Source organism: Lates calcarifer, linkage group LG10 (assembly GCF_001640805.2).
Source record: "Lates calcarifer isolate ASB-BC8 linkage group LG10, TLL_Latcal_v3, whole genome shotgun sequence".
NCBI lineage: Eukaryota > Metazoa > Chordata > Actinopteri > Centropomidae > Lates > Lates calcarifer.
Genome location: NC_066842.1, coordinates 9,229,929 through 9,245,179, shown reverse-complemented (window position 1 = coordinate 9,245,179; position 15,251 = coordinate 9,229,929). Strand labels below are relative to the sequence as shown.

Sequence of the window (15,251 nt, the reverse complement as noted above, 5' to 3'; positions counted from 1 at the left end):
TTTAAGTTAAGGTATGCATTGTGTAAAATCATCAAAAAGTTGTTTCTTTTTTTCCAGAGAAAGGAGCTCCTAAGAAGAGGAGGAAAGTTTTCTGTCAGATCACCCAGCACCTGCTGGAGAACCACGAGATGTGGAAGAAGGTGATCGCAGACGAGGCCCAGAAACAGGGCCAAGGAGCAGAGTCTGTCCATTTAAACAATGTAGCTGAGCCTATTCTGGCTATCCACGAGGAAGAGGAGGAGCCAGGCAGCAGAGAGGAGCTGGTAGAAGGAGAGGATCCAGAGGAAGGAGTGGAGGAACCAGAGTGGCCTGTGTCTCCACAGGAAGACTCTAAACCTCCAGAGGAACTAGAGGAGGGGGACCCACAGTGAAACAGCCCATGGGAAATATGGCGTCAGTCAGGGCAAGGACATGAAAAAGTATTTCTTTGTTTCTTATCCTATCAACTGACTCCTGTTTTTGCCAGCACATCACTTAGACACAACACTGTAGATGTTTGGGAAATGTGTGCCTATACAGAAAAAAACAGGGTGGGAAAATTTGTGCTTTACACATTTTATCTGAATATCTGGTTTCACCAAACATTTAAAGGAGCTTTCCATATTGCAATACGGGATTATTCGTGTACTTTGGGATACAGACTCTTTTGCTACTGTCAAGAGAAGAGGAAGACTGGTTGCACAGACCTCAACCCATTGTGGTAACACAGGACTGCAGAAATTTGCTGCCAATTTATACATAATTATTTTCAGAATGCAATTATATATAAACATCACAGTTACTTGTACTTGTGTTTCAATTTTAGCAAGAGTTTTTGAGGTCTCATATGGGCCATAATTTTTTTTTCTATATATGGATTATAAAGGGAGCAAATGAGGAACATTGGCATATCTTTCTTCCTTTCAACCTCTGCCAAAATAAATGCATCACTCACCCATGGGCTTTAGCATAAAAACACATATATTTATACATTTTGTGTTTTCCATTTGTTGCCAAATTAAGTACGTTATACCATTCATTGTAACCATTTTAGTTTAAGGAGGAAGACTTGAGGCTCTTCACACTATGTATGTGTGTGCGTGGGTGTGTGGGTCTGTGTTTAAACTAATGCGCTCATATGCACAATTCTTCTGCATAGATAAAGTCAGCAGATTACCTCCTAATTGTGCCATCTCTTCTACAACCCCAAGGTAAATATAGCAGTCACTGAAGGCTTCAGTGTCCCGTATGTTGTAGTCTAAACGTCTGCATTGACAAAACAACAGTGGGTTGTTGGAAATGAATCTGTGCTGAAAAACGACAGGTAAAGGGAGAACACAGGGTGTACAGTAACACTACTAGAGTGTTAGGAAATACAGTAAAAGGGAGAAATACGGAAGCAGGTAAAATAATAAAAAAAATATATTATATAGATCCAACTTAATCTATTAAATATAAATCCCCTAAATAGATTACACATTTAATCTATTTTCTTGCTTTCTTGTGTTGAACATAGCCATAGGTGGACTAACCAATACAGTTTCCTTTTGTCTTTTCTATACATTTTTGACTCTCAGACTATGTATTTGGGGTCCATGTGCTGTATTATACTCTGTACTTACTGGTTCTTATCATGTAAACACCTGAAATGATGCTTGATGACCTTCAACCCTCAGGAAACCCTCAACTGTTGAAATTCAATGTAGACATCTGTATCACCTATGACGACAGTAAGTTAAAAACATGCAGGAAATGTGCAGTAGCTATAGAATATGTTCATGAAATGCTAAAGAACAAAGCTGAACTTTATGTCACCACCCCCCACCCCCATCCCCCACCCTTTTCCGCTTTGACTGTTATAACATCTTTGTAGATAAATTCAGTTAATCTGTCTGTAATTCCTCAGGGAGATATTCATTCTCTCAGAGTTATGAGCAGACAGGACTTCAGAGCACACTGCATGGTGATGATATACGAGGGAAATTATTCTGGTGAAATGTTTTTTCATGTAAGGAAAATGTAGTTTGAAAGGTTGATAAAAGGGTAGACTGTGCTGTAGTATCAACATCAGCCCGTTGTATGTCAGGTGAATCAGGTAAATCAGGTCTCTGAAGTTAACTCCTATAGCTGTTTGATGCTGGTAGAAAAGATTGTTCTATCTTTAGTGAAACAGATATACAGTGGATATCCATGGAAAAGTTATCAATAGTTGGCCAAAACAGTGATGGTGGGGTCTTTTATCAGTTTTACACTTTGAAATGTAAAAGTTGTTATTTGGGATCACCCACAGCACAATGTTTTGTTGCTCATGCTCAGTCCATATGAATTTTGCCCCGCAATAGCTCTGAAGTTGTGTGTACCATCACTTTTTATGGTGGAAAGTAACTGCATTAGTAACACAATGTGATTATATTCAGACATTGTCACATTGTTTATCTATAATGCACACTGAGTCATTGTTTTCTTATTGCTGCATAATCACTCAATCAGAAAATTGAAGGTTCGTTTTAGTCACCTCAGACATTTAACTGTTGAAATCAATTATACTAAAGCATAGAGAGACTGCTTTCTAAGAATTTCCAAAGAATTTATAAAATGTGATCTCCTCATGTGATGAGAGTAAATGTGACTTGATCTGCACAACACGATAATTGTGTGAAGGCCAGAACATGATGCATGACATCTGTAAAATGTTCCAGTCACATGATAGCCCCTACTCTCATCTGAGACAGAGGTAAACCAGTTCCATATCCAGCTGCACAGAGGCAGTCAAGTAGGAATGTCTCAGATGAATATCCCACTTTCCTTTAATAATTCACATTTACATAGAAAAAGTGTATGAGAGACCAGTAGATCATGAGTTTAATTAAAGTTGGCGAGTCAAGTTACTGTCACATACAAGTGCAGTGAGGCAATATGTAATGAATTATCCACTGGTAATCTTGTTCTCATGACCTACATTCATATCTGAATCCCTTATGGGTTGGTATCTCATATTGTGCCACTGTTTTCTTCCATAATCTTATTTTTTCAAACTGATCTTTAAAAAAAAGCAGAACAACACATGACAACCCATAGATAGCATATGACAGAGTCTGCCTGTGATTGAAGTTACATTGTTGGATACAGGTGTAGTCTTTGTATCCTGCATTTACATACCCTGTAACCACACAATGTTCCCTGTCTGTGGTGAATAGCACACTACATCCATAATGACCTGTTTACTGCTGCCCTCACTCTGCTACAGTCTGTGTTAGAGGGGGAGGTAATTGGTTGACCCTGTTTACAAAGGCATTAGACAGAGAATAATTTACCCCAAACCCTATATCAAGACCAGAATTGTCAGAAGCCACTGAATCAGAACAACCTTTTTTTTGGCCTCTAATGATCATGTGTTGCCTCACCCATTGTATCCTATATACAACATGCCTGCTGTTTTCCATATGTTGTCTGCACTTCCCTAATGAGCTATAATCATCATTATGAACACAATGGATCCATTTTCCTCAGCTTTTGAAAAACCTTATAAGATATCATCAACTGGATTTAACACCTCTCTTCTATAGTGGCCCAGAATTAGAAAAAAAACAAAAACTTTTCTTTGTATAATTCATTGGGATAATGTAATGTCCACTTCTAGTTTCCATCTCAGCTACTCAGCTTTGTGAATGTATATGTACAGTGTGTGTGATAGAGAGAGAGAAAGAGAGTGTGTGTCTGTGTCTATTTGAATTCTTCCATTGGCCTCTCTAATGTGACTGTCCTTCATTTGACTAATTGTACTGTTGAGAAGAGGGAGATGCTGCTTCAGTTCACAATTAGAGATGGTGATGCAGTTAGTAGTTTATCAATTCTTATCAGATACTATGCCCTGAAATGAAATTGTTATTCACAGAAGGCCCTATAGCACATTTCTCCTTGCGCTTCCTCTTTGATCTACATACTGCTCAGCCTGCAGATCTGAGATCCTCACAGGCAACAGTAGTAGAGCATTCATCACAAAACATCTCTCATAATTCAAAGGTGATGGCATCCTGTCCACTGTATTAATTTGTTGATGATCACTTTTTTTTTTTTTTTTTTTTTGGATGATGCATGCATTTTGCCCCCAGTCACATCAGTCTCAATTCAATACTTGCATTTGAGCTGATGCAATATATACGTTTTGATAGTGTATTTTTATGTCTTAATTGGTTTATTTGATTGTCATACTTATTCACACGTGTAGCATAATTGTAACCATGGGAACCAAACAAGCTTTACAATTATGTAAACAAAAATGAGATGAGTATTTTTATATAGTTGACACATGATTAAATAATTAATTGCTTTCTTCTCACTAGTTCCTTGCACTTACCACATGTACTAATACTTACACAAGGAAGAATATGTCCAAATACACAGTATTTGTGAAAGTAAAATAATTAATTTCCTTGCAGGTTGATGCTCCATTTTGTACAATACACATATATGCTGTACAGTAAAGAAATTTTAAAACTACAAAAACTCTTTTAGATATACATTATTTATTTTTACCATTTTGTAATTTAGACACTATACTGTAGCTGCAATATTGCCAGACTTACTGGAAGTGCCTATATTGGTATTATGTATCATACAGTGAATATATTTGAAGATCATTAGAAGTTGTCACAAACTGAACCATGTGGATGTTGTAATGTGAATACATTGAATTACAAGACTATAATTTCTGTGGTATCCCTGTGTCTGTTGTGTTTATTGTTCAGTGTTGGATTCACATCAAGAATCTGCTTCATATTAAAATCTATAAGGTAATGGTACATTCGGTTCTAGGTACCAGGCTTCCTCAAGACTTTTTTACAAGCTTGAGTTTAAGTCTTGAACTTGAACTCTAAAGGCCAGTTTTAATGCAGCAGGGTGAACATTTCACATCTCTGAGTAAATCTGGCAAATTACCAACCACTCGCTGGCCACTTGTTTTTCTTTAATTTTTTAAATTGTCTTAAATTGGTGAAATAACACACAAGTAGTGCATCCTTATCCTGGAAATACATCTAGGGGTCATTGAGACCCAAACAATCAAAGTAAACACCCAATCATTTTAAAATGCTATTATCAAATATTTAGCTATACTGAATTGGTTATAAGCACAGACAACAATAGACACTCCACCAGTCTCTCTCTGAGCACAGATGGAGTATGTCTGCCCGTAGGTACAAAGATAATAATACATATACATTGAAACTAAATGGATGATGATTTTCTGTATTCATATTTTACTAGAAAGAATTCATACATTTTACAAGTGCCTTAATGTTGTTTGATAGAATCATAGACACATACACAATTATTTAGTAACTTACCATAACATTTTCTGGTGAAAATATGTCACTACACAAAAATGGCATAGATAAAACACTACTGAGGTGAGTATACATTGCTAAACATCTTAAAATAATTTTATCAATACCGCAGCATTCTTTTTCTCAGTGAAGGTCTTTACTTTCAGGGCAACCATTATCTGATTTTGTAAATAATGCAGAGATTCTAAAGCCCCATAATCAAATTGTGAAACAAATGAGTGTATATGTTCTCTTTTTGTTCAAAATATATAAATAAAAAGACTGCTCATAAAATTAGAATACAATTTCCACTGAATATATTCACTGCCAATTGTTCATACATTCACCACATTTGAGTTGTGTAGATTTATTCATGGTCCACTCAATTTCTGTGTTTAGGACGACATCCACTACTGCCCACACTCTATGTAACAAAACACCTGGCAGCCTTGAAATGAAAATAATGCACCAAAAACATCCTTTAGAGGTCTTCTGAGCCTTGTGTAGACCTTCACCTTTATTCTTTATTTATTATTATTATTATTCTTTTGCTATTGGTGCTACATACCCCACCCCTTTTAAAATATATATGTTTCTTTACTCCTAATGTTTAAAAGATATCAGATGTTCATTTCATGAAATTTTTGAGAAAAGAAAAACAAATAACGTCAAAACCAAATAGCACCAGCATCAGTTATATTAATCTATAAACTTCTAAAATAAGTATTTCCATATATGATAATGCCTGCGGTGGTAGAAGCATCCATAACTTTTAATAAGAAAAAGTGACCACTGCGATATAATATATTTAGAAATCTTACTTAATAGTTCTTCAGTATTATGAGCAAAATGTGCTGTCAGTGTTACAATACATGTCATTTCCGGCTGCCATCTTTGTTTATTTCAACGTGAGGTTTTTAGCTGGAAAATAAGTGAAGAGAAGTTTTAAACAACCGTTTTTATTGTTCAGCAAAGGATGATTTTCAGTTCGGTGAAAAGCGGTGAGTTTTGTCACTTGACCAACAGGGTTTAGCTTATAAATGACCTTTTAGGAAACGCTGTGTAACGTCAGTAACAGTGTTGTACGTTAGCCTGTCTGTATCGCTGAACGGTCTGTATGCTAATGTAGCATTAGCTGATACGTGGATATTTGAAATATAAAGCGACAGGCACAAGTAAAGAGACTTCACTGAGATGATTACATAAACATGTCTCTGATCCTGGTTGACGAGCATTTGTACTGGAAACTAGTATCTGCATTTTCTCACCAGTCATTCAGATGGAGACAATTTCCTAAAAATGTTTTGTCATTGCAAGCATCACATTGCCCAGTGTGCACGTTTGTGCAGGAGTACCAGACTATAGATCGTTTTTCAGCTCATACATTTTAATTAATAAACCTCACTAACACTGTCTGGTACAGTTACAGATGCTGATTAGTCATAGGAAATGGTCTCCATCTACAGTAGTCATCTGTATATTCTCACAACCAAAAAGTTAAAAGTTAAAGATGTTAGATTAGATGTTTACCCTCAAAAGACATTATAAGACAGATTATTTACAAGGCAGATCTGGTGGTATTACACTTAGGGTTGGGCAATATGGTAATATACAATATTGCCTACCATCAGAGATTTTGCATTATCATTGGTATTGTGGTAGCTCTCACTTAAATATCCCAGGGTTTATTCAACCATTGTGGACAATGCTGAAATTCAGAAAATAGGAAGGTTTGATTTATTTTCTTGAATTTCTGTGTGGTTATTTCATTCACAAACACTTGATTTTCTAGAAAATGTACCAATATTTACTATCTAGAATTACATGTGTGGCAGTAGAATATTTAATTGAAATTACCCACTCATAATCACAATATCATACATATGGTGACTTCTGCTAAGGTTGCAGTTTTGACAGTGCCTGCCTGACCCTGGAAACATTATATTTCAGAGGCAGATTATTGATATAGAGTATTTTAGCATGTTAGCCGGTTCAGCATCTCACTTTGGGTGTTAAATAGGTTATGTTAACCTACCCCTGAAGCCACAGAGAGAGGTGTGGACATGTTCATAACAAGTGGGTCTGCTGTATATAGACCAGTTATCCCCATGGCAACAGAGAAACTTGAGAAATGAGGTTTGACCACCTGGTGTGTCAGTAGGCTCAACAGGGGAATTATGACCTTATCTAAGGATGCACTTTTATGGAGGGGGGGGCTTTGAAGGTGCATCAGCATCTTATTTATATAGGGTTTTTTAATTAGTGTTTTCCTTTATTTCTTCTTTATTTGTCTTACTTTTATTAAAGGTGCTTTGAGGTTGCACATATACATGTTAAGACCAATACTACATGCTCTTTTTAATTGAACCATCAAACTAAAGTTTAATTAACATTTTGTGAATTCTACTGAATCTGGCTGCAGTTAGATGACGTTTTCTCAGTTGTGCACCTGAGCTCACTTGCACATTTTAATTTCCACCAAGCAGAGGTTTGTGACTTGTTAAAAAGCAAATAAAGGTGGATTTAATTTGGTGTCATTCATCCTAGTTTAGCTTTTAGTGTTTTTAAGTCACATATTTTCACTGTTGTTGAGGGAACCCATAGATGAGCAAGAAAAACTGAGTGAAAATCTGATGCATTATCTGCATGATTTCAAATCACCGACTTGCCTATAAGGCAAGAGAGTTAGATAAGCTTATCAGTTCAAATTCAGAGTGAGTGGATAGTTTAAAGCCCTCTCTGTGCTCCATTAGACTGTCACAAAGTTTTTAGTGAAGACTCAAACATGAAAAGGTTCGCAAAATTCTCAGTTTACATGTGTCCTCATTTTGTGTGAAAGCAGTCTGCATGATATGGTTTTGTTTAGCACATTTTTTATTATCTAAGCCGTCCTTGAAAGCTGTAAACACCGAAGGAGGCACAGAGGAACAATTTATCCACGTATACTGTCTGATAGGAGAAGCAAGTGTACAGTACTTCTGGCAAATTAATGTCATGTAACACGCTGCAGGTCTAATCGATTAGTTATTCCTTGAGGAAATGTGACTCATGGCTCGGCGTTGTGGTTTTGCCGACACACTGCAGATGTTTGCAACAACACCTCACTGCTGTTCAGCTTATTAGAGCTGAATGAAAAGGTGGGATGTGGTGTGGCAAGTACAAATCGCAGCTCTCTTCGGCGCATCACGTGTGCCTCACAGTGAACACGGTGTATCCACCCTGTCGTCTTTAGTGAAACACACTGCGCTCCGCTGCCGAGGAGCGTGTACAGTATGAGTAGGTGACTTGATGAGGGAGGGTCATTTTTATGCGGCTGAAGGCTTTCAGGGCAACAATAGGATATTTCTTTTCTTTTTTTTTAATATTGTAAATAAGTAATCAGGGACATCGTGAAGGGAAAGGTGTGAAGCTCAGAGTTGGGTAAGTATCATGATGTTCTTTTTAGTAAAGATTTACTGTCATTTACAAAAATCATGCGCATGTTCTGTTTTCTGACATTTTGATTATTTTGAAGACTAGAATCAGTAGCTGCGATGTGATTCAGGTGATTTAAGGGACAAACCCAAAACGTCCCAGTGTCACTGAGCCATCAACTCTGCATCACTTAACCGGTGCAGTACACAGAGCTGTCTCGGAAACAGACTGGGGGGGATTTGCAGAATCCAGAGAAAGCTTATCTGGTTACTCAATACGCATTGTTTAATTAACCCGAGTGCATGTGGTAACCCTAATAATAACAGAGATCACGTGATTGCTGTTGCGTTTATTCCTAGGCGGAGGATATTACTTTGAATTTTCTTTTAACTGCATAAGTTTACTCCTTCTTCTTTTTGTGTATGAAACATCATAATTTATTTGAGATATATCAGAATCAGTGAGTTTCAAATGCCCCCCCGCTGATTTGTGTCTATGCACCCCTGTGATTTTAAATGAAAATTATCTTATCTAACTTATATCAGCAAGAAAAAAGCACATGAGTCGTAATTAGCATGGCTGGTATTAAATGTGTATAGCTTGAACTCCATACAGAAAAGCACTGACACACACAAGGGACTGTTGTCAGATAAGAGATATTTGGAGTCACCAAAGAACTTTACACTTGTGAAGTACTTCACTGACCTTTGAGGAACTCCTCCCTCACCTGTGTGTGGACATCTTCAGTCTTGTATAAATCCCATAGTGAGTCTGAAGAATAATTATGCAAAGGGAATGAAGCTCATTAACAGTCTCTCTTGGAGCGAACAATAAAGTTGATCATCATTGTAATCATCATTATAAGATGATTAAATTAGATGAATAGCTACTCATTCTACTTTAATTGGTAGGTCATATTTAAAAAAGGCAGCTTTTCTCATGCATTACATTAACATGGAGGTCAGTATAGTTTAAAGACTTGCTGTGCTAAAATGTTGTTCTACTGAATGTCTTGATGTGAGATGAGCATGAAAGCCTTCATGTCATCAGCTACAGCTACGTTTTTACTTGCAGAGTTCAAAGTAAGGCTTTGGTTTGGTTCAGGGAGGAGGGATCCATAGGGAGTTTTCATGCCACTGAATAAGCAGTCTGCTTCTTAAACAGTGTCAAGGCTCTGCTCTTTGCACTGCTCCGGTCTCTCTGTCTCTATACTTCCAAACCCCAAACTAAACAGACCTAATGAGACAACTCTCCTTTTCTTTGTCATACTCATGCTGACATTCATTTCCATCCTGTTTTTCCTCTCTAGGTGGCTCACTGTTGTATTCAGTACATTATGTCCCACTACATTTTGCAGTGTATTTCTGCATTTTTTTTCTGACACCTGTTTGCTTGCACGTTATTGGTCAGATTGCACTTGCAAAAAGGTGAATCCTAAGTCGGATAATATTATTAAGAGCCACCAAATTCAATTACAAAAAAAGAACAAACAGTAGTCAAATTCAGCCAAACTCCTGAGGCAAACCTGACTGACTCCAGATTTCTCATGAAACACTGATTTACAGCCCAGTCATACCACATCTAGTCAGAATGATATAATGCCTCCGGCATTTTGTATCCAGTCAGACCTGTAGTAAAGATAAAAAGTCTTGTGACTTCTTCAGGTTATTAATGGTGGTAATAGATGATCATGATTTTTCTATAACGCATGCACTTAAACCAGTATTCCTTGTTGCCTGATCTTCACAGAGCTTCTTCAGACTGAGATTTTCTTGTTTTAAGACACAAAAGTCTACCAAATTAATTTTTACTGCTGTCATGTTTTCACTGCAATCCACTTGGTTATTCTGAGAACACAGTGGCCTGTTTTTTGTTTTTTTCCTTTCTTTCTGTCTTTGTCACTTGGATTCTACAAGATCAGTTGTAATCGGTTTCCTCTCCAGTGTGAAGTAGGTCATGTATTTACTGAGCTACCCATTGACTTGTTAAGTCTGCGTAAGGCTTGTTATTATTTCCCAATAGGTTCTTGAGTGCATTGTGTGTTGTTAATGCGGGCATAACTGACCTATATATTAAATATGATGTGAATACAGTCAAGAGTCAGAAAATATATGTCATGACATCTTCTTAACCTCTAGGTAGTGCACTGTGCATTTTTTTCACATCACTGAATCATAATCTACAATCGTCAGTGAAACAGTGATCATTGACCTTGCTTTAAATGATATTTGCATTCTGTTTTGGAAGCTGTCAACTGTCAGTTGTATTTGCTCTGCTTGAATCACTTCAGATTTGTGATGTGACTCATTCATTCATTCATTCATTCATTGTCTTCACTCAATTATTACAAAGGTTACAGGGAATTTTTGTCCAGGGAAAATTACTACTTAGGGTAATTCAATGAATTTCACTTCGTTATGCTCATAGTAAATAAATCTTATAACTACAGCTTATAAAACAATAATTAATCTATATTTCTATACACTGAAATTGTCAGTGGAGTTGATTGGTATGGGTATAGTCTCAGTGCACCAGTAATCCATTTGAATCATTGGTGTAAGTCAGTGTCCATTAAATGGAATACTTGGTCATTTTGGGGAACAGAGGCTTCTTGTCAGTGTCATTTTCATATTGGTCAAGTAAGTGGTTCACCAAGTTTATCCCAAAGCAATGGGAAATGGCTAATGGCTAACTTTAGCTGCTAGCGGAAGAAAAGAATGTGCCTCCCAACAACTGTAAAAGTATTGTGACCCCCCCCCCCCCCCCCCCCCCCGCGCGCAAATTTTTTTGGGTATTTTCAGTCTTTATCAGATAGAGACAGTGAAGAGAAATAGGCTGGGAGTCCATCAGGGGACCAGCTGCTCAGGACATGCGTCCACATGGTATGTGCCCTAACCATTCGGTCAATGGGTCGCCCTGTTATTTACTTTTTGAACAACTATCATGCTACTTGTTAGCACAGCCAAGAATCACCAAGGGGTTTGACATCAGCAACTTCATGCTGAGGGCAAGTTGAATTAGATGCTGTGTGCAGTCACTGCACCCAGCTGTGTGTCAGTACAGTAAATAGCTTCCCTTCTAAGGATAACTGCATTGTTCAGTATGTTAAATGCACAAGATAATGACATTAACTTTCCTTCTCTGTTGCTCAATCTTATTGTAGTCAAAGGAACTTCTATTCCCAAAACATAGATCAACAATGACATGCTTTCTCAGATGAATACAGTGATTCTTCATAAGCATCAAATGAGTTAATCGATATTTCCTTATCTCTAAATCTGAATTCCTTCCTACAGGTGCGAGTGAGGACCGCCATAGTAGATCATCTGAAGAGAAGCCACAGCTCAGGCAACGCACAGTAGGGAGCTGCCATAAAGAAAATGGACAACACAGCCACAGGCAGCTGGACTCTAGACAACAAACCTACCTCTTCTGCAGTGAAGAACTCCTGCCACCCCAATCTGAAGGTATTGTACTTTGTGGGGAAAGTAGCTCCTCACTGACAAGACCAGCATACTGTGACCATGAACACTTCTGTTGTCATGTTTTGTTTAAAGACAGTGCAAAATGTTATGTGTATCAAACCACAGAAATACAGTTACATAGGCCATTTGGGATAGCGCACACCATTGAATGGTCATAAGAACATGTATGAAGTGTTTCAGCCTGAAAGGACAGAGGGCCCACGTGTCTGTCATGTTCAGTCATCTGACTGGCCTAGAGGGGACACATTAATATGACTGGAATCATATGTGCAGAAGAGAGTGAGCCACAGTGTGTGTGTTTCATGTACAATATTTAGAGGATGTGTAAAAGCCACTTACAGCTGTAGGCACCTCTGCTGCACCATGATTTCTTCAGCCAGGTCGTTTAAAAAGCAGATTTTCTATGGACGACTGGCTGAATAAAACCACTTAAGGCATCCTCTGTGTATACATGTTGATGTAAATCCTTGAATGTTTGAACGCCCACTGAATGTTTGGGCTGAGCGTGCTGCATGTTTCTGGTAGGCCTAGTTTATGACCATGCAAGGTGTTGAGTGCAGCAGCTCTCTGTGCCCTTTGGACAGAGTTTGTGCTTCAGGAAAAGAGGTCAGAGCGGAGGGTCTGTACCACTTTATTGGATTAAGAAGCACATTGGACAATAATTAAAAAGCCGCTTAGTGAAATGCTTAAGCTTCAAGCGACAATAATAAGGAATTCCAGTCATGCTGCCTTTTTGTCCATGTGTGCTTTTTCCTTCTGTGTGGTAATCCTACAGCAAACTTCTGAGTGTGTGCTTCTGACACAACGTTCACTTGTTTATCTAGAGAAAGTGTTTGTCTACTGCTGCTGTATGTTGCTGTAGCCCAGATTTGGATTATTCTACATAATGTGAATGCTCATGTGGAAATATTGTGAGATAAAGGTAGTCATCAAAAGTCATCAAGAAAGTGTAATATTATCAGGAAAAAACATACTTTTACCACAACAAGACTCAAGAAGTGAAGAACAGTACAGTAAGATGATGTTGAAACACTATGTTTCAGAATGTAAGAAGTAAAATCTTATCAAATCAGCCGAGTGCACAAGGTGATAACCACCCCAGCAGCTACATTATAGTGATTTTATTAATTGTAATCTAAATATAGTATATATTCGTTGCTAAATATATCTGTACTGTTAAGGCTTGTAAAACCACATTTTTAAAATTGAAATAAACGTTTTCCAGATAATCAACAGTTTTACACCTGGTAGTTTTAATGTGCTTTTGTTATCCTCATTGAGATTGGATCTCTGTCCTCTGAAACAAAACCTTTGTGTGAGTAATCTGAAGTGGCAATGAATCAGCTGAAAGTGTCAAAAATGTCTTCTCAAATGGACATGTTTCTGTAGGAACTGTCCAGTTATGCTTGGATAGCACTGTCACCCCAAAATGCCAGCAAGCATCTTGTTTCCTGATGGCTCCAGGGACGGGAATCATCCTTATCGACTGGTCACTGTAACTGTTCGAGCCTTCTTTCTTTCAATTTTTATCAGTTGTCAGCTGATTTCTGTTGCAAGGAGAGTCAGTGGCATTTGCAGTCAGAGGTCAGAGCGGGAGTGATGTTTCAAAAAGTAGTGAAGGTTCCTTTAAATTATAGCAAAATAGACAGAAAATCAACATTATTAATGTAGTCATTTGAGAGCCATCGTGCCTCTGCATTTATGCAGGAGCATTATATCCAGTTATATTCTGTGGCATGAATGGTAATTATGCACTTGACATTAGAGCAAAGCCTGCCTCACTGTAGATTGAGAGGTGCAGACCACACTGGTGGTTGCCATAGCTCCACCGCTCCCTCATAGCTCCTCACAAATTTCTCATTTATTTGCCATGATTGATAGAGGTTGTAGCAAAATCTATTTCCACTCGGGCCTATATCTTTGTTCTCATCTCTCACTCAGAAAAAAAAAAAAAACACACGTAATGGAGAATATAGCTGCAGAGGAAATAGGAAAGAGAGAGAAAAAATGAAAATTGTTGATCAAATTTGAACATTTTCTGATGAAATGTCTCACCTGATTTCTAAGGCTGCATGCACATGATAAGCCTCTGGGTTGGGCACATAGTGCATAGAGCTTGGCTCTACACTGTTACCTCATCATTTACATAATCTACAAGTAAGAAATGTTAAATTAATGCCGAGAAAAAGTCATCACACACTTTTGGAAACTCAGAGACCTCTCTATTTTTAAGCTTCTTGCTCAGCTGTATTCTGATTGGATGATATTTGAAAGGTCAGTGACAAATGGGGCTACAGTTCACAAGACTTAAAATCTGAATGCAGCACAGAGGTGTAAAATCTAAGGTGTGTGCAGTAGCACTTCGGCAAGATTCGGCGTCATTGGCATTTCCATAAGTAGGTTTTTGAGCCAGGACCACTGAGCCTGGCTCAGGTTGACAGGTTCATCACTCATGTTGTTCAGGACCTACTTCTGATCAGGGATTTATCGGTTTCTTTGGACTACTAGTGTCAGAGTGCCAGTATTACATGTGGTAGGCTCAAAGGCCTAATAGGGCACCATGCACTGTTTAGTTTATGCTTACACTTGGAGCCACAATCTGAAAAGATTACAAATATTTTCATTATTATGTGGATGATAACAAACCATCTCCTGTTAAATATGTCTGTTACTGTAGCTGATTTTCACATATTATATTGTCCCTCACCAGACAATGTTTAATGTCCAACTGACAATTTAGTATCAAGGTAGATTACTGTAAGACTACTTATTACCATTGTGTTAAAGTCATTTGCACCTGTTAACACCTTATGAAGATTGCAATGCTTTTGTACTTTGAACCAGATCTGAAATGATCAGTGGATTAATTAGTCTCATTAGTTGATTGGCAGAAAATTATTCAGCACTGTCATTCACTGCCACCAGTTTCTCAGAGGTGAATATTTACAGGTGTCTCAGTGATCTATGTTGGTCGGTGGCGTGTGGATGTGTCTTCTGAGCCTGGGCTATTTTCATCCCTAAGAGAGCAGGCTATGGTTACCACTCACCT

At 37.9% G+C, this 15,251-nt stretch overlaps 2 protein-coding genes across 7 annotated transcripts in view; both read left to right on the top strand.

Annotated features, from left to right (window-relative positions):
• LOC108892246 (cGMP-inhibited 3',5'-cyclic phosphodiesterase 3A) overlaps positions 1-4,698 on the top strand; it is a 125,889-nt gene extending 121,191 nt beyond the window's left edge. For all 4 annotated transcript variants that reach the window (XM_051073262.1, XM_051073259.1, XM_051073261.1 and 1 more), the window contains exon 14: positions 58-4,698. In XM_051073262.1, the coding sequence (XP_050929219.1) occupies positions 58-371 (314 nt within the window). In that variant the 3' untranslated portion in view covers positions 372-4,698. The remainder of the gene's footprint in view (positions 1-57) is intronic.
• The window catches only part of LOC108888488 (solute carrier organic anion transporter family member 1C1), a 69,466-nt gene that overhangs the window by 45,969 nt on the left and 8,246 nt on the right, over positions 1-15,251 (top strand). Inside the window, exons 1-2 of one of the 3 annotated variants that reach the window (XM_018684477.2) lie at positions 6,211-6,304; positions 12,014-12,184. In XM_018684477.2, coding sequence (XP_018539993.1) covers positions 12,098-12,184 — 87 coding nt within the window. In that variant the 5' untranslated portion in view covers positions 6,211-6,304; positions 12,014-12,097. Of the gene's footprint in view, positions 1-6,210; positions 6,305-8,550; positions 8,724-12,013; positions 12,185-15,251 lie in introns of those variants that run through there. The other 2 variants (XM_018684478.2, XM_051073266.1) reach the window with 2 other exon arrangements.